Consider the following 24264-nt stretch of genomic DNA (forward strand, 5'->3'; position numbering starts at 1 on the left):
TCTGCAGACAGGATAATAATGGTAGTTAATACTTTACAGGATTCGCTAGGTGGATGCTCACTGTCTCAGGCCCTGTAATCCTCACTATCTGTGAAGCCCTGTGACTGTCCCATTTGACAGAAGAAGAGACACATCTTGAAAGGTGAGGTGCTGTTTAAAGTCACACTTGTTTAAAGGCAGACTTGGTTTGATCTCAGCCTGCGGAGTTTATCCCTTTATCGTTCCATTGCTGAGTGACTTGGTCTCCTATGGAAGAACTTTTCTTCTGGGGGAAAGTAAACTAGAGGAGGATTGTTGTGTCTTCAAAAATGTATGTGTATGAACATATATGCAGGTGCACATGTATGAGCATGCGGGTGCATGTAGAGTCAGACATCAATTTGGGGTGTCTTTCTCAGTCACTCCCCACTTTAGGTGTCAAGTCAAAGTCTCTCACTAAACCTAGAGCTTGTAGGTTGGCTAGACAGACCAACCACTGAGCTCCAGGCATCCCTCTGTCTCTGCTTTCCCAGAGCTCAGACTACAGACACTGTTCCTACCTTCTTCTGTTGCTCTGTGTATTTGTTTACTTATTCCATGTGTGGTGTGGGGGTTGTCTGCATGTACATCTGTGCGCCACGTGTGTGTCTGGTGCCCTCGAAGGCCAGAAGAGGATGTCAGATTACCCCTGGAACTAGACTCACAGTTGTAAGGTGCCAATTGGTCTCTGAGACTAGGACCTGCGTCCTGTAGAACAAATGCTCTCACCCCCTGAGCCTTCTCTCTAGCCCCTGCACCTAGCTTCTTATGTGAGTACCGGGGAGCTGACCTCATGTCCCCCTCATGTCCCCCTTCTTGTGCAGCAGGTACTTTCCCAACTGAGCCATGTCCCCAACTACAATTTTTCTGTCTTTAGAGGTGGCTGGAGCCTGATAAGTAAAGTTGACACAAGGATGCTGGCCACCTGCTTTGTTGGTTTGAGCCACATGGGGGCAGAGTGAGTTGAGAACGAGCACCTGTAGGAGCCACTTGGAGGTCTGGCTTTGGGATCTCATGTTGACTCAGGGCTCCAGGATAAATGCCACCCAGTGTGCAGAAAGGCCACTATTCCTAGCACCTCACTCTGCCTGTAGGTCTCTGTGTGCGTTTCACACCTGCACAACTCATTATACATTGTGGGACAGCCACAGGCACACAACCGATGAGGGTACCACCAGCAGCTGGGCAGTGGCCAAGAGGCTGGAGCAAACTCCAAAGGCCTTGTGCCTGAGCACACATGAGACGCCACTGTGTAGGCAGTCCAGAAATAACAGAGAAGCTTCGAAGGCTGCGGCAGAATTTCTGAATGAGCAGCCAAGGACAGGGCTGCCCAGAATGAAGTGCTAATGTTACTGTGATCTCATTTGCACCGGGTGTGACTGAGATCAGGAGCCATCTGAATCTTGCGTACAGTGGAATCCCATACCCTTTCTACAAGATCTACAAATGCAGATTACAGCTATCACATGACGCACCACAGTCCAGGGCTAAGTGTCGGAAACAAACAAGCCGATTATCACCCCAGGGCTGTGAGACCCAACCTCAGAATGCACAAGGGAAATTTAGTCAGCTGGCCTGCAGGGCTGGGGAAGTCACTGACAGGATTTGAGAAAGATGTGGTTTCTGAAACCCATAGCAAGAAAGCAGTCTTTACAGCATTGATGTTCCCTTCTTAGTTACAAAGGGAATCGTGGATTTTATTAATAAGATCACGAAAGAGGGGTGGTGATACCTCCACGGCGCTGGCGGCTTACACTTGGAGCATCTGCATCAGTGGTTTCACAGGAAGTACGTCTGTATGCAGGCATGTTGGTGGCCGGCCTGGAAGCTGTTCTTCCTCCATCTTGTCTACAATACAATTCCGGCCAAGTCTGGGGAATTCTTCTTGCCTTTAAAAACAACAGCCTCTCTTCTGGCTCTGGGACACTGTAGAGGCGTGATGCTTGGGCTTGTCACAGCCGTCTGGAATCTGTGAGGCTCCCTTCAGAGCAAGAGCCAAATCCCTCTGAGGATGGATGGGGAAGAAGAAGAGTGTCCTTGAGGCTTCTGATCAACTGCTGGGGCAAGCCAGTCCTAAAACCCTTGGCTTTCATCCCTTGTTGGTTTAAAGATACACTTTCATGTTTACTGTTTCTGTATGTGGGATCCGCCTTAGAAGTTTCAGTAAAATACAGGGTGTGAGGTGTAAGAAAGAAGTGTCATCGTTTAAGTTTCAAGCTGTGGGGTCTGCTAAGAGTCTAGTTCTAGTCAAGCGAAATGATACCCACATTTCACATTTCCTCATGAAGAATTCCTTGGAAGCCAGGTGTGATGGGACATACCTTTAATCCCAGTACTCGGGAGGCAGAGACAAGCAGATCTCTGAGTTCGAGGCCAGCCTGGTCTGGTCTACAGAGTGACCAGGATATATCCAGGGCTACCCAAAGAGACCCTATCTCAGAAAAAAAAAAAAAAAGATGAGGAGGAGGAAAGGAAGGAAGGAAGGAAGGAAGGAAGGAAGGAAGGAAGGAAGGAAGGAAGGATTCCCTGGAAGAAGCCAGACATGGTGGCACAAACCTTTAATGTCATCACTCACAAGGCAGAGGCAGGTGGATCTCCTTGAGTTTAAGGCCAGCCTAGTCTACATAGTGAATTCTAGGCCAGCCATAACTTCACGATAAGTTTCCATCTCAACAACAAAAAAACAAAAAAACAAACAAAAAAAAAACCCAAAACACACACAGGAAGAAAAGCCATGCCTTCACCCGTCTTATCTGCAAAGCCATTTCCTCTAATAAAATTGCCACTTAAAAACGGATTTTTAAAAATAAACAAGTTTGAAGAATATGCAGTATTGTCTGGACCTCATCTGTTCTTTCCTGGACATGTCTCCCCATTCCCGGAAATCCCTGCCTCGTTAACGTTGCATAAGCTTGGCTTGTGGTGTCTGTTCCCTTTGCTTTGGCTTCCCTTCCTTGCCTCTGCTTGGCACGTTCCAGCTCATCTTAAACACCTCCCTGTGTGCTCTCGGCTGGGCTGCCACACTGCGGCACCCCGGGTTTTCCTTGTGACACCTTTCCTATGGCAGGTGTTTTAGCACATGCTCTGTTACGGGAGCAGGCTGGAGGAAAATCCCAGCTCAACTGAACCCAGCTTGAACTACTTTGGACAGACTACCTTTGGATAGACTATCCTTCACCCGTCTATTCTCGTCTCTGTTTTGTTGTTGTTGTTGTTGTTTGTTTTCTTTTCAAGATAGGCTCTCACTCTGTAGCTCTGCTTGTCCAAGAACTCACTCTGTAGACCAGGCTGGCCTAGAACTCACAGAGCTCTGCCTGCCTCTGCCTCCCAAGTGCTGGGATCAAAGACATGCGCTTCAAATCCTCGTTTTGACAATGAGGGAGAGCGATGATAATTTGGAGCCCACAGGATCGATTGTAAGACTGTATATCCAAAGCACTTACGTAGTGCCTGGCACAGAGCTAAGGACATACAGATGGGACCTCTTGATACTTCCGTTTCTTCTAATACTCATTGTCCCCCCGTTTTTAATATTTGCTTTATTAGTGTGCATGTTTGTGTGCTTGCTTGAGTTTCTGTGCACCGTGTGTGTGCAAATGCCTATGGAAGCCATAGAGTGTCAGGCCTCTTAGAGCTGGACTTGCAGGTGGCTGTGAGCTACCTGCTGTGGATACTGGGAACCGAACCTGGGTCTTCTGCAAAGTAACAGGTCCTTTTAACTGTTGAGCCACCTCCCCAGCCCCATTCCACATTTCATCATAATTTCCTTCCTTCCCCAACTCCCTTCCGATATTGGGCCTTGAACCCAAGACTCAGGCATGTGAGGCAAATGCCCTCCTCTCCCCGGGTGGGGGATGGGATCCCACTAAAGTTGCACAGCCTGGCTTTGACCTTGTCACCAGCTCCTCTGCTGTCTAGGATTATAGTCGAGTGCCACATTTGCTTATTTATATCTTGTTTTTTTTTGCTGGACTGTGAACAAATGGTGAACATGTCTTCATCCTTGTTTCGCTTTTTAGCTATGGAAGCCATTTTTGTTGAGGTATAAGAGCCATATATTCATATATACATAAAGCATATTCAAAATCCACTATCAGAGTCCAGTAAGCAAACACATGCCTGTGAGCATCAATTCCCATCAGGATTAAGAACATTTTTGCTCCCCGAGCACCCACATGGCTCTTTCTTGTTTTGTGCAGTCCAGCTGTGGCCTGGGTCAGCACTGCTCTGCTTCCTGTGCCCGTCAGTGGATCTTCTCTGGTCCTAGCACTTCACACATGTGACCACACATGAGCTTCCCCTCCCTGTCTGCCTTCCTAATCGTCCTGTGCTGTTTTTGAGTGTTTTGGGTTTTTTTGTTTTTCAAGGCAGGGTTTCTCTATGTAACCCTGGCTGTCCTGGAACTCACTCTGTAGACCAGGCTGGCCTCGAACTCAGAAATCCGCCTGCCTCTGCCTCCCAAGTGCTGGGATTAAAGCCGTGCGCCACCACCGCTCAGCTTGTTTTGTTTTTAACATGTATGTGTGTGTGTGTTCGTGAGTGTGCATTTGTGCTCACATAGGAATGAGACTGGCTCTTTGACTCTGGCCCCCGATGTTCAGAGTCTGTCATTAAGTCCTTTCTGTTTATTTGAATTTTCATAGCCACACCTGGGTCCTAACCCCCCACCATGGGTCATTGGTACTTCAAGGAGAGAGTCTGTGGTCTCAGCGAGATTAATGGATCCTCACTCAAAGCCACCTTGCCCCTCCCCCTCCCCGAGGCAAACAAACAAACCAAAGCCATTGCCCTCCTCAGCCCTCTCTCTGCAACTGGGCTGCTGGCTGTCACCCTCTCCCCAGAGTCCTGACCCTAGTTGGAGGAGGCAGCAGAGTGACAGAGACAGTGACAGGGAGTGATGGCCTTGCTGTCTGTCATCCCTGCCAGGGGCCACCACTTCCTGTTTCAGGGGCACTGACGGATCCCGAGGAGGCAGACTCTCTGTGCTCTCCTCAGCTGGCGAGCAAGGACTAGCCTCTCAGATCCCAGAGTCTGGCCTGCTTTTGACTGACATGTGCCTGAAGAGAAAACAGCAGTGTTCTCTGTGTCCCCTGGCCCCTGCACAGATAGACGTGGCAGGTAGGCCCACAGCTCCAGGCCCTGTGTCCTTGTAGGTAAAACCGCACCCGGACTTCTTTGTAGACCCTATCTGCAGATTCGAGACCTCTCTACCATAATAAGGTTTGCTATCAGATTCCCAGACACAGGTCCTGGCTTCACTGCCAGCTGTGACCTTGAGCAAATGCTGTGACCTTCGCTTTCCTTACTGGGGACATGAGGATCACAAGTTCCTGCCTCATCAATGAGACCATGCTTATAAATAAGGCACTGGGCACAGTGCCTGGCGTACACTAAGTCTGAGCCGTGTTAGCCATTTTTATTTTTATTTATTTATTTATTTTTTGGTGTTTTTCGAGACAGGGTTTCTCTGTGTAGCCCTGGCTGTCCTGGAACTCACTCTGTAGACCAGGCTGGCCTCGAACTCAGAAATCCACCTGCCTCTGCCTCCCAAGTGCTGGGATTAAATGCACGCGCCACCACTGCCCAGCCCGTGTTAGCCATTATTAACAGTACTATTAGTGACATTAGCATTCTATTAATGTAATCCTCAGCATAGCCACTCTGATGGGCTCCTTATTTGGGGGCTCTCAGCCTCTCCCTAACACCAAAGCCCTGCAAAGAACCGGGACCAGGAGAGTAAAGCGCTCCGTCTGCCCTTGCCTGCCTCAAATGGCCCCAGGTTACACTTAGTCTAGTACTGACCAGCACCTCTGCCGTATTCCCCTCACAGGACAGTTCTGCATGCGTGGGATGGGTGGGTGCCCCCCAGAGTCATATCCGCACTTCAAGGTGACACAGGACAGAACCACACGGCAGCAGCTGCAGAAGCCGCTCGAACCACTACCTCACTCCCCCGCAACGTCTCATTCTGTCTCTCCAGTCATGTCACCAGGAGAGACTGGCAGCTGTCCTGAGTGTCAGCCACCGCAGAAGCAGCAGACAGCAGCACTCCCTGCTCAGGCCACTGCCCTTAGCCACCCTGCAGCTCAGAGCAGCCCTTCCCTGTCACCCAGGCTCTCACCGGACTGAGAGATTAGCATTCAGAAGAGCTGGGAAGACACAAGGGCAACCGGCTCCAGACAAGGGAGGGGAGGCACCAGGGCAAACCTGTCGTCCACAGCCGAGATTGCTTTGGAAAGCAAAACCTGTCATGGGAAGGTGTCCATGCTGAGACAGCCTTCTGTATGCAGAGAGGCCCCGGACCGGTGCTCTCACCCGGCCCTGCATCTACCTCCCCGCCTCTTCTCATTTGTCCATCACCCAGGTGTCATGTATGTAGAGGGAGGACAGGACGAGGTAGCCTGGGGTAAGGGGAGGAAGAGCTGCAACAGCTGTACAGTAGCTTACATCCAAAGACTGGCAGACCCGCGGCACTTACTTGTGTGTGTTGTGTAGTGTAGTTGTGTAGCGAGCACTACACAGTCACCTAACCCTCACAGAATGAACTCAGTCTTAGAGAGACTAGGAAACAGAAGCACAGAGACATGCTATCCCTACCCAAGGTCACAGAGGAAGGAAGTGCCTGCCAGTCCCGGCCCTGGCTCCAGCCCCTTTGCTCTTAGGTCCCTGATTATTCAGAGCCAGCCCCCTGCACCAGCAGCTACCGTCCATTCATCTCACCTCTGTCCCTCCCAAAGCACCAGAATATCCCTGCTCCCGTTTCCGATCAGCAGCTATTTCTAAGGAAACAGGACACGGAAGGACTTAGCCTCTGTGAGGACAGCATCGTGGCCAAGAATTAACTGACAGCCTCTGTACTTTAAAGATCACCCCTTGACCTGTGTGATGGAAGTTTGTGGGCTGAGGAAGGACACCTGGGCACTGACTCCTATAGAGGAGTTCTGGGCTGAGGGAGGGTTCGAGGGCAGATGGAGCCTCCCCTATGAGGGAAGGGACTTTCTGAGCAAAGGCTGCAAGTGTGCAGATTGCTCAGAGAGCCTGGGATGGGAGAGGCCCTGGGAATAAGCCGAGCGTGGGCAGGGTGTGCAGGCAAGGTGTAAACACAGTCTGCTCCCACCAAGCCCGCCTGCTCCCTGGGGGAGAAGACCCCTCCCTCCCAGCCCACATGGCACCCCAGCTGCCAGGTTCCAGGGACCTGCATCCCCTCACTGCCAGCGAGCCCCTTCCCATCCCGATCCTGCCCTTCATCTAGGATGGATCCCTAGAGGAGATTCACAGAAAGACGCTGCAAGAAGGTGTTGCCCTGTTAGAAGCGGAGCTGGGCTGGGAGCCAGCCCTGGTACCGCTCTGTGACCTTGGCCTGGCAATTTCTTGGATCATTGGAAGGAGGCGGGCAACTTGGAAATGGCAGAGAGGAGAGACAAGGATGAAGTGACAGGAACATGGTGACTAGATTAGAGAGTGAATGCAAAGCTGGGATCGGAGAAGACAGAGTCCCTAGCAACAGTGCCCTCTGGCCGTCAGCCTTACAGGCCTGTCACTGGCACGACTCATGCCTCCCAAGAGAAAACAGGCTGACAGGAGCTGAGACAGGTGGCCATGGGCTTATGGGCTCAGGGGCACTCTGGCAGGTTCTTTCCCCTAGTGTGACACAAAACATACACACACACACACACACACACACACACACACACCCCTCCTGCCCTACTTCAAGAGCTCTCACAGAACTGCCGGTGAACCTCCCTGAGCCAGGCTTTCAAAGTACCAGCCACTCCTCCCAGTGGGTACCTTCCCTCTCCCTTCCCCCCTGCAACAGTGGGTCCCTCAGCTGCTGTATCTCTCATCCTTTCTCTCCCTCCACTGAAGTGGAACAGTGCTGGGATCCTGCTGTCTAGGGAACTGTCTTCTGTCGCCTGAAAGTCAAAGGCAGAGGCTGGCTAGACAGAGGCATCACTGCTGGGCTGGCAGCAGGGAGCTGAGTGGGGAAGAGAGACACATGGGTGGGGGTGCTTTTGAAGATGAATGGCTCCCAGACACTTGGGAGCAGCTGCCCGCAGGGTAAGCCTGGATCTGCCAAGCAGGAGCGGAAATGTGCTTTTATCTCTGCTCTGGATCAGGCAGGACAGTAAAGACAGAAATGGCAGAGCAGCTGGGGGCAAGGGAGGCCGCCACCGAGTTACTGAGCAGTCAGCATGGTGACAAACACAGCATCATGCTTTCCCCTTCCCACTCGCCGCTGCCCACTTAGAATCTGTGTGCACACAGATACAAACATACACACACGTGCACACACATGCACACAAACACACACACAGATAAACACATACATACACATGCACACAAACACACACATACACACACATGCACACACATGCACACAAACACACAGATACACACATATATACACACACACACATGCACACAGACACACACAAAGCACATTCAGAGTACAAGCTGGCGTTTGCTTCCATCCATCCAGCTTCGGGCAGACAGACATGCCACAGATCCAGCTGGCCTTTCTTACTGATAATTTCAGGAGAGCAGCCAATGACAGGATGAGTTCTAGGGACTGAAAAGAGGCAGATGCCACAGGAATAAGAATCACTGTAGCTGAGTGACACAACCCAGCCCTAGACCACAGGGATTTAGCGGAATAGTTCCCAAGCTGACGGATGGCTAGGCCGATAGAATCCCCTTTTGCTAATCAGTAGCAGAGTTGAGTAGGGGGTTAATCTTGGATCCCCCACCTAGTCACGTGGTAATGGGCTGTGCCTTCTTGTGTGTGTGCCATGAAGTATGTACGCTCTGTGGGTTAAGCTCAGGATTGGATTGGAGAATGAATGGAGAAACCCTTAATGACTAAGCCCAAACTATCATTTACCCTTCCCTTGGTTCTGGAATCGTCTTGTTCTCTGCTTGCACCTGACCCTTGCCTGAGATGCTGTGCTCCCAACAGTTAACCTGGAGGACCCTGAGAAACCCTTCTCTGTGCCTTTTCCATCTTGGCAGTCCCTTAGAGCAGGGGCTTGGAAATGGACACCTAGAAGCACAAACATCCCATGTTCTCTCTGCCACCCCAGCTTTGCTCAGGAGCCCGAGTCGTGGCCTTAGAGCTGTGGAGGAAAAGCCTACCTTTTCCATGGCCGCTTCTCCTGTTTTCACTCCTGCAGCTGCTTTGAGCACCACAGCATCCTCCTGGGATGGGAGGTGAACCAGGACTCCAGCTAGAACAGAAAGTCAGTCAGTTAAGCGTGCTCCCCTGTGCCCAGAGGTGAGGTGTGTATTTCAGGGTGGCCCGGTCCACCGCCTCTCTCTCAGAAGTCAACAGCACTGCCCTCAGGACTTATCTCAGCTACCACCTCACCCTCAAGCCTTAAAAAACGTGTCAGGGCCACACTCAAGTCTCTTCAAACCAGCCCTTACCCTGTGGCCTGAAACATAAGTAACAAGCTCAAAGATAAACCCAGCCTAACCCAATCTCTGCCAGTGATTCTGAGAACTGAAGACTGATTCCCTCACCCCACATGGCTGGATCAACACCCTGCCTTCTGCCTTCCAGGGCTCCTGGTCCAGCCTTTACCTGTTAGGGCCAGTGGGTGGGTCGCAGTCCCCAGAGTCGAGCTGCCTGAAGAAGTGAAGGCTTACTTCACCGGTCCTTTCTCCCTGAACAGAGGGAAGCACTGGAGTCAGGAGATGGAAGGGTTAAACCTGTCATGTTAGGGGACTCTTCCTCCTACTTCACCTAGCCATTCCCCTGTGGCAGCTCCCCTCAGCAACCTGCTCCTTGTTGTCTGATTAATTCTTCCAGGTAACTGGGTGCCAAGGAGTTAAAAGGCATCAGGCTAGGCCTGACCAATAGTCCTCGGGTCTGGGCTTTTCTCTTTGGTCAGGAGGTCTAGACCCTTTTTTTTTTTTTGTAGGCAAGACAGATATTTGGAAGTCAGACAGCCCCCTCTTCCTGTTGCTCAGTCACTAGCAAGCAGTTATAAGTAAGTATGTCCTGTTACGCCTGTGGTTATTGAGAACTACTGTATAAGAAAAGTTTGGGAGCTGGGAATAGTATCACATGGCTTTAATTGCAGTGCACAAGAGGCAGAGGCAGACAGATGTTTGAGAGTCTGAAGCCAGCCTGGTCTACATAGTAAGTTCCAGGCCAACCAGGGCAACATAGTGAGACCCTGTCTCGAATAAATAAATAAATAAGAAATAAAGAGAGAGAGAGAGAGAGAGAGAGAGAGAGAGAAAGAAAGAGAGAGAGAGAAAGGAGAAAGGTCTAGGGAAGCATAAAGCACTCATCAAGTGCTCAGCCGGGAGTATGGCTCACACAGGTTCAGCAGTTCCACTGTGCATCAGCAGCCTGACAGGCATTGTCCACAACTCCAGCTTTAGGGGGCATGGCACGTGTCTGTGTCTACTCTCCCACACTCGCTGAGCCCAGGTGATAAGGAGATCTGCTTTGCCTTTGTTTTCACTAGGAGTGAGAGTTGGTCTTGTGATGGTGCCCACCCTAGGGAGTCCATGGGGTATAATGTCTTACACATAGGTACTAAATTGACACTTTTTTAGTGTCTTGATGGGCGTGGAGACTCTGGTAAACCAGGGAAGGAAAAGTCTAGGAGAATGCACAACTTTGCCTCCCCAAAGGCCACATGGCTTCAACCTAGGGAAGAGTTAACTTCCAGGCCACTGGAGACAGCGTCCTGCCCGCAGGGGCTGCCCAGCCAATGGCACTCAGTGTCGGTGACGTCATGTTCCTCCTGCGCCTTCTATTGGGGACTGGACAGCGAATCCTGCTGGAGGTTCGGGCAACGGAGCTGCAGAGCCCGTCAGTGGCAGAGGAAGGAGGAGGAGGAGGAGGAGGAGGAGGAGGAGGAGGAGGAGGAGGAGGAAGAGGAGAAGGGCTAAGGATAAGAGAGCAGCAAATCGACCCAGACTGGCTCCTGCCTCTTCCCTCTGCTCTCTGCTCCTTCAACAGAAGGTCCTCCTGGGGACTGCCCAACACTCACATCACAGAACCAAAGCAACACAGCATTGGTCCAGAAAGGGGGAGCAAGGACTCCCTCTCTTACCTAACCTGCCCACTACACAAGGAGAGACTAGGATGAGGGCTAGAACACAGTACCCACATGCCCACATGTACACACACACACACACACACACACACACACACACCAATAGCTTTCTTAGCACTACTTTCCCCTCTCCTGACTCTCCCCTGCCTCTCTCTCACCTGCCAGTAGACTGAAGGTCTGTGTCCGAGCCGCTGCCCACGACTGTCCCGTCCACTCTGCTGGGCTCTCTGGGAGGGAAGAGCAGGCAAGAGAACCTGTAGACAGTGCTCAGCCTCTGCCCACTCCCCTTCCACAGTTCAGCCGCACAGGACTAATGGGTCAGCCCAGCACCACCAGCTCCAAGAGTGGCCCCCCCAGGGTGTCCTTTGATTCCCTTCCCAGACCAGGTCTGCTCATCTGTAACTCTCCCTGGTGGTCCCTCCTACCCACAACCCCAACCCACAACCCCATCAGTTTCTCACGGTTCCACTCGGTTGGTAAATCTACGGCGCCACAGCATGGCCAAGCTGAGCAGGAAGAGGGTGGTGCACATGGCTCGGCTGCCCCATCCCCACCGATGACCAACTCTGCTGAAGAAGGCCACAGGCCGGGGGGCCACAATGGCCAGGCCACCTCTCCCAAGCCACCGCTGTGTTTCCTGAAGTTCCTGGGAAGGGATTAGGGGGTTCAAGCTGATTAGTGGAGTGAGCGGACCTGACCTTGTGAAGAGAGATTAAACTCACCAGGCCCAAGATCTCCCCTTGTGTAGCAGAGTAAGCCAGCCTCCTTCGAGACATGCAAGGTAACCCTGAGGGCCTCTCCGGAATGTTCTACCCAGAACATTTAATCCTATCCGGGCTTCAGCATCAAGGGAGGTAGTGCAGTCAAGTTAAGTGAGGTACTTCCATACATTGTTAAACGTACCCGCAGAGCACTTGGGGAAGTGCGAGCATCAGGGGTAGCTTCAAAGAGGATCTGGGGCCTTGGCCCAGTGACAAAGACCTGCAAGCCACTGGGGAGGGGAGGGGCACCTCAGGTTCAAAGCCTGGCTGAGCTACAGAGAGCTTTGGAGGCCAGCCTGGGAAACCTAATGAGAGTGTCTCAAAGAGGTCTGAGGAGACAGCTCAGTGGCAGAGTACTTGCCTGGGGTTCCAGGGTCCTAAGTTCAGTCTCCCACATGGGAGAGAAAGAGCGAGCTATCTATCTCAGGAGGTGTCTGAACGTGCAGGTACCAGAGAGAGACGGGCCCTCAGCCAGCTCTGCCGGGCTGCTGACATGAAAGCTTGCCAGTCTTCAGGGAACCGAGGCTGCGAGGCAGAGGAGCCACACTGTCGCACTGTCGTAGCTGAGGCAAGAGAGAATGGCAGAGAGGAGAAGGAATGGATGATGGGACCAGGAAGACCAGAGAGGAACGTGCGTGTGCGTGTGCATGTGAGTATATGTGTGCATGTGAGTGTGTGTGAGTGTGTCTGTGAGTGTGTGTATGTGCGTGCACCAGGCCTCCCTCGCGCCCTCTGAGCTCTTCTAATTACACTCCCTTCGAAAAAAGCCAGAGTCGAGGTGTGCACACAGACAGAACTATAAATCCTATCTTATATAACAACCTTATATAATTTAGATACAAATTATAAGCTTATCAATTATGTACTAGACTACTGTACCAATATAATCCTAGGTTATGGAGTCAGGACAATCAGAGGAGAAGTTGGGAATCAATAGAAATATTCTCTGCCCATCTCACCCAGACCTCCTGGGCAGCCGCTTGGGCCTTAGGCAGTAGAGCTGGAGTCAGTACCGCAGGGCTGGGACAAGGGCTGAGTAATGTTGGGACCTAAACCCACACTGCCCCCACCCTCTCCAGTACCTTCAGTTTTCCTTCCCTAAACAAGATGGAGGTAATGCCTCCTGCCCAGGAGTGACATCAGGCACCGCAACCCTGAGCTCCAGGGAGGGCCCTGCTAGGCGTATAAAGGTTCTTGTGGACCCTCTGTGAATGAACCTTCAAGTCTGATTATATTTTCTAGAATTTAAAATGTTTGCTGTTATTTGTGTGTGTGTGTGTGTGTGTGTGTGTGTGTGTGTGTGTGTGTGCTGTCAGAGGACAGCTTGCAGGAATAAATCCCTTCCTTTCATCTTGTGGGTCACAGTGACGGAACTCAGACCATCAAGGTTTATGGGGCAAATACCTTTAAAGACAGTGACTGAAGCTGACGAGGAGAGCCACTTCCTGGGCAACAGGACTCCCCTTGGAGCCTTGGGGAGAGCCAGAGACAGCACACTTATCTGTGTCAGGACCAGGCCTCTGTGGTCTCTGGGTTCCTGCTGTCTACCGCCAGGCCTGAGCCTCTCTGCTGGCAGGATGAGGTTTCTGGGTCTCTCAAGACTGCACTCCTCTCTGTCCCAGTGTCACCTCTCCCTGAGCAGTCTACTGAGATGAAGGATCTGCCTTCCGGTTCTCAACTCGAACTCTTGATGGTGACACATGTCTTCACTGTCCGGTGCGGTACTCAGGACTTCCGGCTCCCCAGAGCCTCATACCTGACTGACTGCCTCTCTGTGGAACTTGACTCCACCAAGGCCAGGGCAGTAACTCAGGACAGTGTCTGGTCCTTGCCTACCTATCATTGATTAGTTGCTAGGACTTCCTGCTCGCAGGCATGGGGAGGCATTGGGGGAAAGGGAAGTGGGGCACAAGCCCTGGCTCCCCATACTGGATATGTGCACAAGTTCAGAGAGCCAGCTGGAACAGCAGATGGGAAGAGAGACTACCCATCGCTCCAAACCTGCCAGAACTTGAGTCTCCACGTCTGACAACGGTCAGATGGCCCAGTCTCAGCTCAGGAGTGGCGGGGTTACAAGGGAAGCCCAGATTTTTCTGCAAGTTCCTCCTCCCCAGCAGGCGATGCCTGGGTGTGTTTGACTTTGAGTCAGATCCCCACCTCGTGAAGGGTACACACACACACACACACACACACACACACACACACACACACACACGTCCAGACACTACATGTCGAGAGCTGACACCCCGCCACCCTCAGCTCCACAACAGCCCGGGGCACACTCCAGTACACCGCGCGCTGCCCAGCGCCGCGTGACCCCCTGATCTTCCCAGCCCCTTCTGCACATTGGCCACACCTACCTCTCCAAGCCGGGACCGCGGTGGCCTTGCTAACTGGTGGGTGGTCAGGCGGACAGACGCCAGCCGTGACACCCCATCCCGCCTAACCTTCACCTTGCCAAAATTGACTCCCCAAAACAGGACTGGGGTTTTGGAGAGGATTCTTTTTTTTTTTTTTTAACATTTCTTTTTTCCCAGCAGACCACATCCCCGCCCCCAGCTCGCAGTCCCCCGCCCCCCGCACATATACCCTGCACACCCGCGCGCGCACACACACCCGGCGCGCACAGACACACACACACACACACACACACACACACACACACACACACGCTCCCTCCCTCCGGCGCTCTACTCCGCTCCCGCCCGCCCGCCCGCCTCGCACGCACCGGCCTTGGCTCCCCGCGCCCGCCGCCGCCGAGCGAAGCTGCGCTGGGCTCGGAGCCGCTCATGGAGAAAGTGCCGGGCGACATGGAGATAGAGCGCAGGGAGAGGAGCGAGGAGCTGTCCGAGGCGGAGAGGAAGGCGGTTCAGGCTACGTGGGCCCGGCTGTATGCCAACTGCGAGGACGTGGGGGTGGCCATCCTGGTGAGGTAGGTGTCGCTCCCGGCTTGGCGGGGCCCAGGACGGGGAGGGTGACAGCGGCTGCGGGCAGAGGCGGGCTCGGCCCTCAGCGAGCTCCGGCGCCACCTCCCTAGTGATTGGGGACGGGTCGCGGTGACAGGGGTGCTTTGGAGCGATGGAAACCTTAGCTGATTCCTTCCTACCTCGGGAAGTGGGGCTCATCACCAGGAACTAGATGCAGGAGAGCGCTTGGTCTCCCTGGCCTCAGAACTCACCCATCCCAGTCGGTCCTCCTCACAAGTGACCCTAGCGATCCAACTAAGATGTATGTTCGAGGACCCAACCAGCCCTCAAAGGGACCCATAAGAGCTCCCCGTTTTAGAGACAGGCAGAGAAACTGAGGTTCAGTCAGGAAGGGAGTTAAAGAAGAAACAGAACGCCCTGTCCAGTTGGGCCCTTCAGAAGAACACAGCAGAGGGCAGGGGGTAAAGGTCAAGAGGCCCAGCTTCCCAGCTGCCCCTCTCTGCCTCAAAAGTGAGACCGGGGTGAGCTGCAGGTGAGACGGGAGTGAAGCTAGCAGGCTCCCGGGATGCAATCCTGGTTGAGTTCTTTTTGTTTGGTTGGGTTTTTTTTGGGGGGGGGTGGGGGGTGGCTTTGGAGGAGGCTTTCAGGGCCCCAATCTGGACCCTCCAATCAGGTAAGAAGTATAGCATCCGGTCCCAGTATCCCTGAGGACATCCCCCCCAACCAAGTGACGCTGTATTTATAACACTGCACCATGTCCCCAAGCCTCAGAAACTAGAGACTGACTCTAGTTACAAATCAAATCTATACGCTTCCTACACGTGCTGGGCCCAGGGGTTCAGGCAGAACCCCCACATACACCCTCAGCCCCCAAGCTATCAAATCTAGGACAGCAGGGCAGCCTTGTGTGGAGATAGGGTGGAACCCGGGCGCAGGACAGCTGTGGTGCAGCTGTTTTCCAGTCCCGACCCCTTCTCTGGTTCCTCTTCTCTGCTCTGCCTCCTGCAAGCCTGGGACCTACCCAGCTCCCTACCGCTATGCCTGGATTCCAACTCAGAAATAGATTTTGGAAGAAGAGAAGTAAAGCACTTTGGAGGAGTTAGGGGAGGACTCCTGGGGAAGTTCAGAGTCCTCTAACCCAGCAACACTACCCTGGGTGACAGGAACCAAGGAGGGCCACTGGGACCCTGAAGCTTCAGACACTCGGAGACCCAGATTGCCAGTGTAGGCACCCTCACACAAGCACACAGTGGAGAACAGAGCCGCGGATACGCCAGTCCGCATCCCAGAGGGCTGCTCTGGTCCGATGTGGTACCCCCTCAGCCCACGGGGCACACGTGGGAGCAAGGCAAGGCCCGAAGGACCAGGAGATACTCTTGCTATTTGCCAGAGAATTGCTTCCCCAGGAATGGGGATGGGGGGAAAGAGAGCCAGGCAGAAGAAAGACAGGATCTGAGATGAGAGTAGGGCTCACTCTGTAACCTGTGAGCCCTTTCTTCTTTGGTTCACCCCCTGACATCCTAGAGACCAAGCCTGGCCGGGAGAGATATTTACTGATAGTCATACTACTCAAAGGCCCACAGTGAACCGAGGAGACCTGCTATGGTGATCGGATCTGGCTTGCCGAGCAGCAGAACACCACACTTCACCTAACTCCACGGAGTCAAAACTGACAAACCTGGGCCAACACGTACCGGCCACTCCCTGTGGCTCCAGGTGCCACGTACTCCTCTGCCGCTGTCTGCCCCAGGCCTGACCAATGAAAAGGGGAAAGGCTAAGACCTCTTAGCTTCTCACAGCTTCACACGGGACCCATCCATATATTCTGATCACAAAGCCATGCGGACAAGCCCGACGACATGCTCATCCGTGGGACCAGGCCCTCTGGTCACCACTTTCTTTTTCCTTTCTGTCCCCACCTCCCACTCTGACTGCAAGGTAGGGGCAAGGAGGAAGCTGGCTATGAGCAGCAGTTCCTGGCAGAGATGGTGTCGTGGAGGAGGAGCTAGCTGGGCTAGTAGCTGCCTTAGGGTCTGAGGCAGACCCCATGTTTCCACTCATGTCAGAGAGAAGCCTGAGGAGGGAGCACCACCCTCCTGCCTGGTTGTAATGCTGACACGTTCCCCCTCACACGCAGATGGGCCTATTTCAGGCTCTTGGAAGCCCAGATGCCTCTGAGAGCTGAGAAACTCCCCAAGACTGGCTGCTAAGGCTTCTCCCTAGCAGCTCAAGCCTGCCAGGGACGGGTGGGAGGAAACACCGGTTCGGGAGAAGCCAGGATGATAGACAGAACTCAAGGCTCTTGGGAAGTTCCTCTCTCTCTCTCTCAGGGCCACACATGGTGCTGCTGTGTTGAGACAAGAGACTCACCTGTACTCAGGACTGGTTCCTGCCTGTTGGGCAGCCTTGGGGACCAACCAGCCAGTTCCTGATCCACAAGATGGGGAGCAAAGCAATGCTCGGATAGTAAATGAAATGCTCAATGACTGTCCCCTGGGTTACCCTCAGGGGAAAGGATACAATAGCTTCTAGGCTGTGGCGACTGAGTAGTGTAAGAGATGTCTTGCAAATGGCAACATACCAGGCAAAATAAAATTCATTACTTGTATTGCAATTGGGAAAGCCCTAAAGCCTCAGATGCTCATTGTTTTATGTAGGGGTAGGGGAATGTTACTCAGTCATGGCATTCATGTGGAGGTCAGAGGTCAACAGGCCGGAGTCAGTTCTCTCCTCCCATCTTGTTGAGGAAGAGTCTTTCTTGTTTCCTGGGGATGCTTTCTCGTTGTTAAAGAGTGCTGGGGTTACCCATGTGCCATAGCACCCTGCCTTTTGGGTTTTATACATTCCGGGGATCAACTTAGCTGAGTGACTTCACGCATTGGTTTGTCTCCCTGACCCCTGAAGCATCTTTCTTCATTCATCCCTCATTACGAAGCTTCTAGAGAAGTCCTGTGTGTTTTCAGACCGGCTGCCACCTTGGTCCACATCCACAAACCTCTGAAGAAGCCAGCGGCAAAGCTTCTCTCAAACTTTCACAGACAGGAGGAAGGGGTCATAAAGTGTCCAAGGTCACACTCAGCATCCCAGTGGGTCCCTGTCCCTCTCCACATGGACGACGCACACACCCCACACCCCCCGCATTGTCAGAACCTTCCTGACAAAATCAGCTGTGGCCACAGGAAGGGCTGGTCAGTCTGATGTTCTGTGTCTCCCTCACATCAGACTCTCCAAGCCTGAGCCACAAGCTGTGAGCTCCTCTAGGGGGATGGTGACACCCAATGACACAGGTCAGAACACTTTATATGCTTTCTGACTCTCACTGAGGCCCAGCTAGGGATGGCCCTAGGCCGGGGTGATGGGTGGGTCATTGCATTTGTGAGACTCTCCCTCTGCTTATGGTTTGGGGTCTGGTCCAACAGACTGAGAAGGTAGCAGAGAAAACTACCCAGTGGCACTAATGGCCATGGAGGGACAGCCACCTGGGTAGCCAGAAAAGAGCAGGTCTGACATGGGGCCCTGTGTCAGGCATTCCACTGCATCATGGGAAGAAGGCTGGCCAATGCTAAGTGCAGCCGTTGGGCTGGGACAGAGAGGACTCTGGGCAAAGGCACGGTAGACATGGCGCTGGGGAAGTGGGCAGGGACCATGCATAAAAAGTCTGGAGCATCTAACTCTCGGGTGTAAAGCTAGGGGACCGAGGAGAGTTTCTGAGATGGGGAATGATGTAATGAAGGGAGGGTGGGGACATTAAACAAACCTAGATAAACCAGCGAAGGGAAGGGCCACTGTTAGGAAAACCCAAATTCCCCTTCAAGGGGTTTTTTTTCTCGGGCGTGGGGAGGGTGGCGCCTGACTTTAGTCCCATCATTTGAGAGGCAGAGGCAGGAGATAACGTGAGTTTAAGACCTCACGGGTAAGTAATTATAAACCACTCCACAAAGGAAAACTCGGCTGTTTAAATTAGATCAACCAGTCAATATTTATTGAGGGGCATCAAGGAGGGTTCCCTCGAGGCTGGTTGGGGCGAGAAGGCTTTCTCTTGGTCTCTTCAGAGGGAGGCTGAGTGAGCACAGGCAGGTTACTCCGGCCTCACCCTCACTCTGGTCACAGGAGGGGCTCACACTGTCTTCTTAAGACTGAGCCTCAAGGGTCGCAGACACCCTGCTGATGGTGTACTTCCTCTTTATATCCCCAGCCCCCAGGGGATAGGAATGCCCATTTCATGGATAAGGAACCCCAGGGACATAAATAATGGGTGTTTGCCTAGGAGCCACCAGGCCCCGGTCAAAGCCCAGCACTGAGGGAAAGCTAAGCAAAAAGCTGGGTATGGGAGAGAGGGAGCATGGTAGCCCATGCCTGTAACCCCAGCATTCAGGAGGTAGGGGGAGTAGGGATGTTGCAAGTTTCCGAGCTAGCCTGGTCTACACAGAGATCCAGGTTAGCCCATGGGTACTTGGCAAGATCTCGTCTCAGAAAAGAAGAGGAAGAAGAGAAAGAAGGTCCTGTGGAACATACTTGGGAGGCAGAGGCAGGGTTACTGGAGCCCAGGAGTTCAGGGCCAACCTGGGCAACATAATTAAATTGTCTTTAATTAAAAATTAAATTGTCCCATGATTCTAGAATCTCTCTCTCTCAGTGACAAGAGTAGGCCTCAATGGGGTGTGGGCTCAGAAAGCACACAGAGGCGAGGCAGACGGTGCCCTGGCAGCCAGAACAGGTTCAGTAGGTGGTCCCAGCAGCACCAGGCCTCTTCCACAGGGAGAGCCTGTGACTGAGGACAGCTCCATGTGAGAATAAAAACCTTTACTGGTGTGGAAACATAACTACTTCTCCCCCACCTCCATGTTGGCCACTCCAGAGGGACTTGGAGGCAGCCCCCTGCTTCAGCGCCTACCCCCTTCCTCCCACCAGGTTCTTTGTGAACTTCCCATCGGCCAAGCAGTACTTCAGCCAGTTTAGACACATGGAGGATCCCTTGGAGATGGAGAGAAGTCCCCAGCTGCGGAAGCACGCCTGCCGGGTCATGGGGGCCCTCAACACTGTCGTGGAGAACCTGCATGACCCAGACAAGGTGTCGTCTGTGCTCGCCCTGGTTGGCAAGGCCCACGCCCTCAAGCACAAGGTGGAACCTATGTACTTTAAGGTATGTCCATCCTTCTTTTCGCTCTTGTCCAGAGCCCACAGGCCACTGTGTCATAGCTCCCTACAAGCCATGGCTCTGGAAGGGCTCCCAGAATAGCAAAGATGATCACCCTGCTGCTAGCCTGTTCCCCCCGGAGAGGCTGTGACCAGGAGGGCAGCAGAGCAGGAGAGAGAGGTGGGATCAGTCCAGTGCAGTCCTTGTCCTGAGACCGTGGTCTCCAGTGACCACCAGACTGTTAGTTCGTGTCACACAAGCCAGGGATCCCGGGATGGTGGGAAGCAGGGTGCCCAGATGCTTATTCTACCTTCCCTCCTTTGTCCCCAGATTCTCTCTGGGGTCATCCTGGAGGTGATCGCCGAGGAGTTTGCTGATGATTTCCCTGTGGAGACGCAGAAAGCCTGGGCCAAGCTGCGTGGCCTCATCTATGGCCATGTGACCGCGGCCTACAAGGAAGTGGGCTGGGTACAGCAGGTTCCCAACACCACCACGTGAGGATGGGGTGAGGGTGGCTGGGCAGCCTCCCTGCTGTGTCCTCTCTTGTCCCCTGGGTTTCCCATCTCTCCAGGGACCTGGGACTGACTGCTGCAGCGGGAAGCCTTCAGGCCCAAGGCAGAGGGCCTGTGAGACAGAGCCCTCTCACTGCAGGCCAGCTCCTGTCCAGCCCCGACTCTTGGCTACACAGAGCTGTGAACTCCAAGTAGATTTATCTGGGCAGTGCTTTTCCTTGTCTGGAGAAGGGAGGGCTCAGATCAGCCAAGGTTATGATGTCCTCCCCGCAGGGTGACCACTTCTCAGGCTCAGAGCACGGTGGGCCAACTCCACCCTTCCTTTCTGGTACCAGTCCTTTGGGCCTGTTCCCCATTCACAGTGAACAGTCAGTACTTCCATCCACCGTCTGCCTCAACAGAGCTGGAGCCAGGAAGGTCACGAGGACACATACACATGCCCAGGCCCACAAGGGACCTACATGGGTGTCATTCACATGGACAGAACTAGGGGATATTTACTTCCAGTCTGACCAGAAAACAGCTCCTACTTCTAGGCTCCAACAGGGTGGCCGGACTCAGTGACTCCTGCTGGCTGGGAAGTGCCAGGCCAGCGAGGGCTGGCCTTCGGATGTGGCTAGCGGCTGGGAACACTCAGACCCCCCTAGACCTCCAAGAGGGAGCTGACTCTGGGAGCTGAATGGAAGGGCAGAGGCAGGGCTGAAGGAGGAAGGAGGAGAGCGGAGGCGGGAACAGGAACCAGGGGTCAGCCAGCGGCTTGGGACACGTGTTGTAGAGAAATATTCCTAGCAGTTTCCCATGGAAAAGACTCTTCCAAGGCCCCATGCCACCTCCTGTTTACCGGCCTTCCCACCCAGCTCTGCAGAGGAGGTCCTCAAGGGCAGGGAGAGGCCAGGTCTGCTGCCCTTCCTGCCACTGACCAACCAGTCCACCTATGCCTACCCTACCATCAGCAGCTCCCCAGGAGAGCAAATAGAGTTCTCAGGAATTGTTCCTTGCTGTCAGGTCACTCAGGAATTGTTTCTTGCCAGTCAGGTCAACTCCAGATGGTGTACAGCTGGACCTAGCTTGCCCTAGACCCTGGATTTTTACCTGCCAGAGGAGGGTAGTTTTTCAGAGGAGGCTGAAAAACTGAGGATACCTCGAGTGGTCACCCCCACTGAGAGGGACCAGGGAGGAGACTGAACGGGAGATGTCAGAGGGGCTCACCCTTCCCCCTGCTCTCCTCCCCAGGCAGCTCTGCAGCTTGAGATGAGTTTGTTTACAGCCACAGACACAAGACTTCCTGCTTTTGGAGAAAAGAGCTTTTTACAGGGCCTAGAGGGACTTTGGGGGAAGAGCTGGCCAGCCAGCCCCAGTGAATCAGAAACACATGGCCGGAGCCCTCCCGCTCCTGCCCCAGCTGGACCCCAGGGACTTAGTTCTAGCCAAACCCCAAACATCTGCCCCCTTTTGGTTCTAGTGAGCTGAATGGGGAGTAGGTGATGAGGTGCCAGACACCCCAGGGCCTTGCCACCTCTCCTCAGGTCTGAGCGTCTCAGCACTGAGTTTCCCCAGCTATCACTGGGATTATGCCCCCTCCCTTGACAGCCTTTATCCTGTTCTGAGGGCTTGAGCAGGGGCCAGGGCCTGTGAGACCCAACCTACTACCAGGCTCTCCTTGCCTCACAGGGTGGGGTGGAGTCTCAGGGCTGGCTTCTAGAAGGGTCCAACTTCTCTTATCAGGGAAACATCGTGAGCCAGACACCACTGTTTATTGAACTGTCTCTGCTTCGGGGGTATGTGACTCTGTGTGGGTGGAGGGGTGCCGGGGCAGGGGCATGTGGTGGCCGCCAAGCTAAAAGATGGGGACAGTGCTACACAGAAGCCAGGGAGCACTCACTCCGCTAGGTCAAGCAGCACATACGGTTTCCAGATGAGTGGAAAACAAGTTCAGGCTGCCCCTGTGGTGTCTTAGTGTGTGTGAAATGCTTCCGTTCCCAGTGGGCAAGCATATCCGAAGCCGGCCACGTTTTTTGAGGGACAGATCTGGGCCCTTTGGGGGCCACCCAACTAGCTTGAGGTAGCACAGTGAGGCTAGAGGTAATGGGGGGGTTGTGCAGCAGCGTTCCTAGGTGTCCCATTCACCTTCCCCCCACTGACCCCTGTAACCTGTTACCTTCATCTCCTGTCTCATCCACAGCTCACCAGCCACGCTGCCCTCTTCAGGGCCATAGGACCCCTCCCAGCTCCCCGTCCCTGGCAACACTTTGGGCTGACTTCTGAAGACACTCCTTGACCTTCCATTTCTGGGTGCCAAGGAAGCTGGAGGAATCCCTGACTCGACTTCCCGAATGGAGGCCTTCGTCATGGCTGTGGTCCCCCCCGGGCTACTGGGAGGTGGGGCTGGCTCCCCGAATGCTGAATCTAGCAGAGGGGACCCTTCTGCCTCGCAGCAGAGGGCACACTCTTCTTAGCTTTTCTACCGACTGTTAGAGGGGGACCTGGCAAGCGGCCGGTGGGAAGTGAGGACAAGCCCATGAGTCACTTCAGAAAGGAACTAGCCCTGCTTCACTCTGCCCGCCAGCATGCAGGTCCTCGCCACCATCTCTAGAGCATTACGCACACGTCCAGCATATACACAGATATATCCTATATACGATCTCTATATAAATATATATATATATATACACACACATACATATCTATCGCGTGCACCTGCAGGCCCAGAAGCCTAGGTCTTGCCCAGCTGCGGGGAGCCAGGAAGAGTCCTGGTCATACTTCCAGGCGGCTCTACTGGGAACAGGGAGAAAGCTTACAACAGCACAAGAGAATGCGGCCAGGTGGGAGAGTTGGGGTGACCCAGCTTGTCCCTACAGCTCAGTGTCCTGCATTCTTGCCCCACTCCACCCTCAAAACAAGAGAATACCTGGTTTGCCGGGTGTAGTGGCACATACCTCTCATCCCAGAGCTTGGGAGGCAGAGGAAGGACGATCTTTGCAAGTCTGAGGTCAGGTGGTCTACACCTGGTCTCCATGGTGGTGAGTTTCAGGCTAGCTGGGGCTACACAGGGAGACCCTGTGTCAAACAAAACAAAACATGAAGATCTAGCTCCCCTCCCCTCCCCAAGGGTTTGCCTGACTCGCCCTGGAGAAGGCAAGAGTTCAGGAGATCCCATTGGGGTGTTGGCCAGTGTATGTGTCCTGTGTATGAGGGTAGGGGTGAGGGGCAGCCTCAGTGTGGAGCCCTAGAATGCCAGCCTCACCTACTCACTTCAGACAGCAGCCGGGCCACAGGACCAGGAGACTCTCCTGCTCTCCTCTGGGGGCACCTGCTCATCTTCTCCATAAAGTCTCCTTAACACTTCTGGGGACCCCGTGTGTCACGTGTACTGTCCTGGAGGATGTCTTACTGCTGTGGCTACCGTGCCTGCGTCCCCTCTGGTCACCCTCAAGCAGCCTTCCTGTAACTGCCTGTCTTTTTGTAGTTTCTGATGTTTGTAACCAGCCCCAGCTGTGTCATTAAACAGGTCTGTTCTTCCTGTATCTGGCCTCTGCTTGATCTTTTCCTCTGCGGCCTGCCTTCACCTCTCTTTCCCCTCAGCAGTTCTAGCTAAGGGCAGTTTCATTGAAAACAGTTCCGTCCAGGGAACCCCTTCCCTTGTGCTGACCCTAGCTGCTCCTGGGGTTAGGCACTCTCTGGGTTGGACTGTCGATTGCTCAGAGGCTAAGAAAAAAAAAAAAGCTAGATTTTGTAGGAGCAAGAGAAGGGTCTGTCTTATTAAAACTTCAGAGAAGCTAGGCCTGTGGCTTAGAGCTTTCTCAGGAGGTTGAGGCATGGGGGTGGGGCTGGGGGAGG

The 24264-nt window shown here is 53.5% G+C and overlaps 2 protein-coding genes across 3 annotated transcripts; one reads left to right on the forward strand and one right to left on the reverse strand.

The window, feature by feature from the left end:
- Positions 1-1711: 1711 nt before the first annotated feature.
- Prcd (photoreceptor disc component) lies at positions 1712-11622 on the reverse strand. Its single transcript, XM_028752970.1, has 5 exons — positions 11552-11622; positions 11249-11317; positions 9599-9681; positions 9151-9242; positions 1712-2023 (listed from the first exon to the last, which is right to left on the reverse strand). The coding sequence occupies exons 1-3, from the start codon at positions 11620-11622 to the stop codon at positions 9660-9662; spliced, it is 162 nt and encodes a 53-aa protein (XP_028608803.1). The 3' UTR covers positions 1712-2023; positions 9151-9242; positions 9599-9659.
- A 2864-nt stretch (positions 11623-14486) lies between these two features.
- Positions 14487-23951, forward strand: Cygb (cytoglobin). Of its 2 annotated transcripts, none has more exons than XM_028752860.1 (4): positions 14487-14783; positions 19690-19921; positions 20246-20409; positions 22610-23951. In XM_028752860.1, the coding sequence occupies exons 1-4, from the start codon at positions 14641-14643 to the stop codon at positions 22641-22643; spliced, it is 573 nt and encodes a 190-aa protein (XP_028608693.1). In that variant the 5' UTR covers positions 14487-14640; the 3' UTR covers positions 22644-23951. The 2 variants fall into 2 exon arrangements, with proteins under 2 accessions (XP_028608693.1, XP_028608695.1); XM_028752862.1 differs by lacking the exon at positions 22610-23951 and adding an exon at positions 22153-22198 and having other exon boundaries at positions 14599-14783.
- Positions 23952-24264: the final 313 nt, after the last annotated feature.

This window comes from Grammomys surdaster, unplaced genomic scaffold (assembly GCF_004785775.1).
Source record: "Grammomys surdaster isolate TR1022 unplaced genomic scaffold, NIH_TR_1.0 125940, whole genome shotgun sequence".
Lineage (NCBI taxonomy): Eukaryota > Metazoa > Chordata > Mammalia > Rodentia > Muridae > Grammomys > Grammomys surdaster.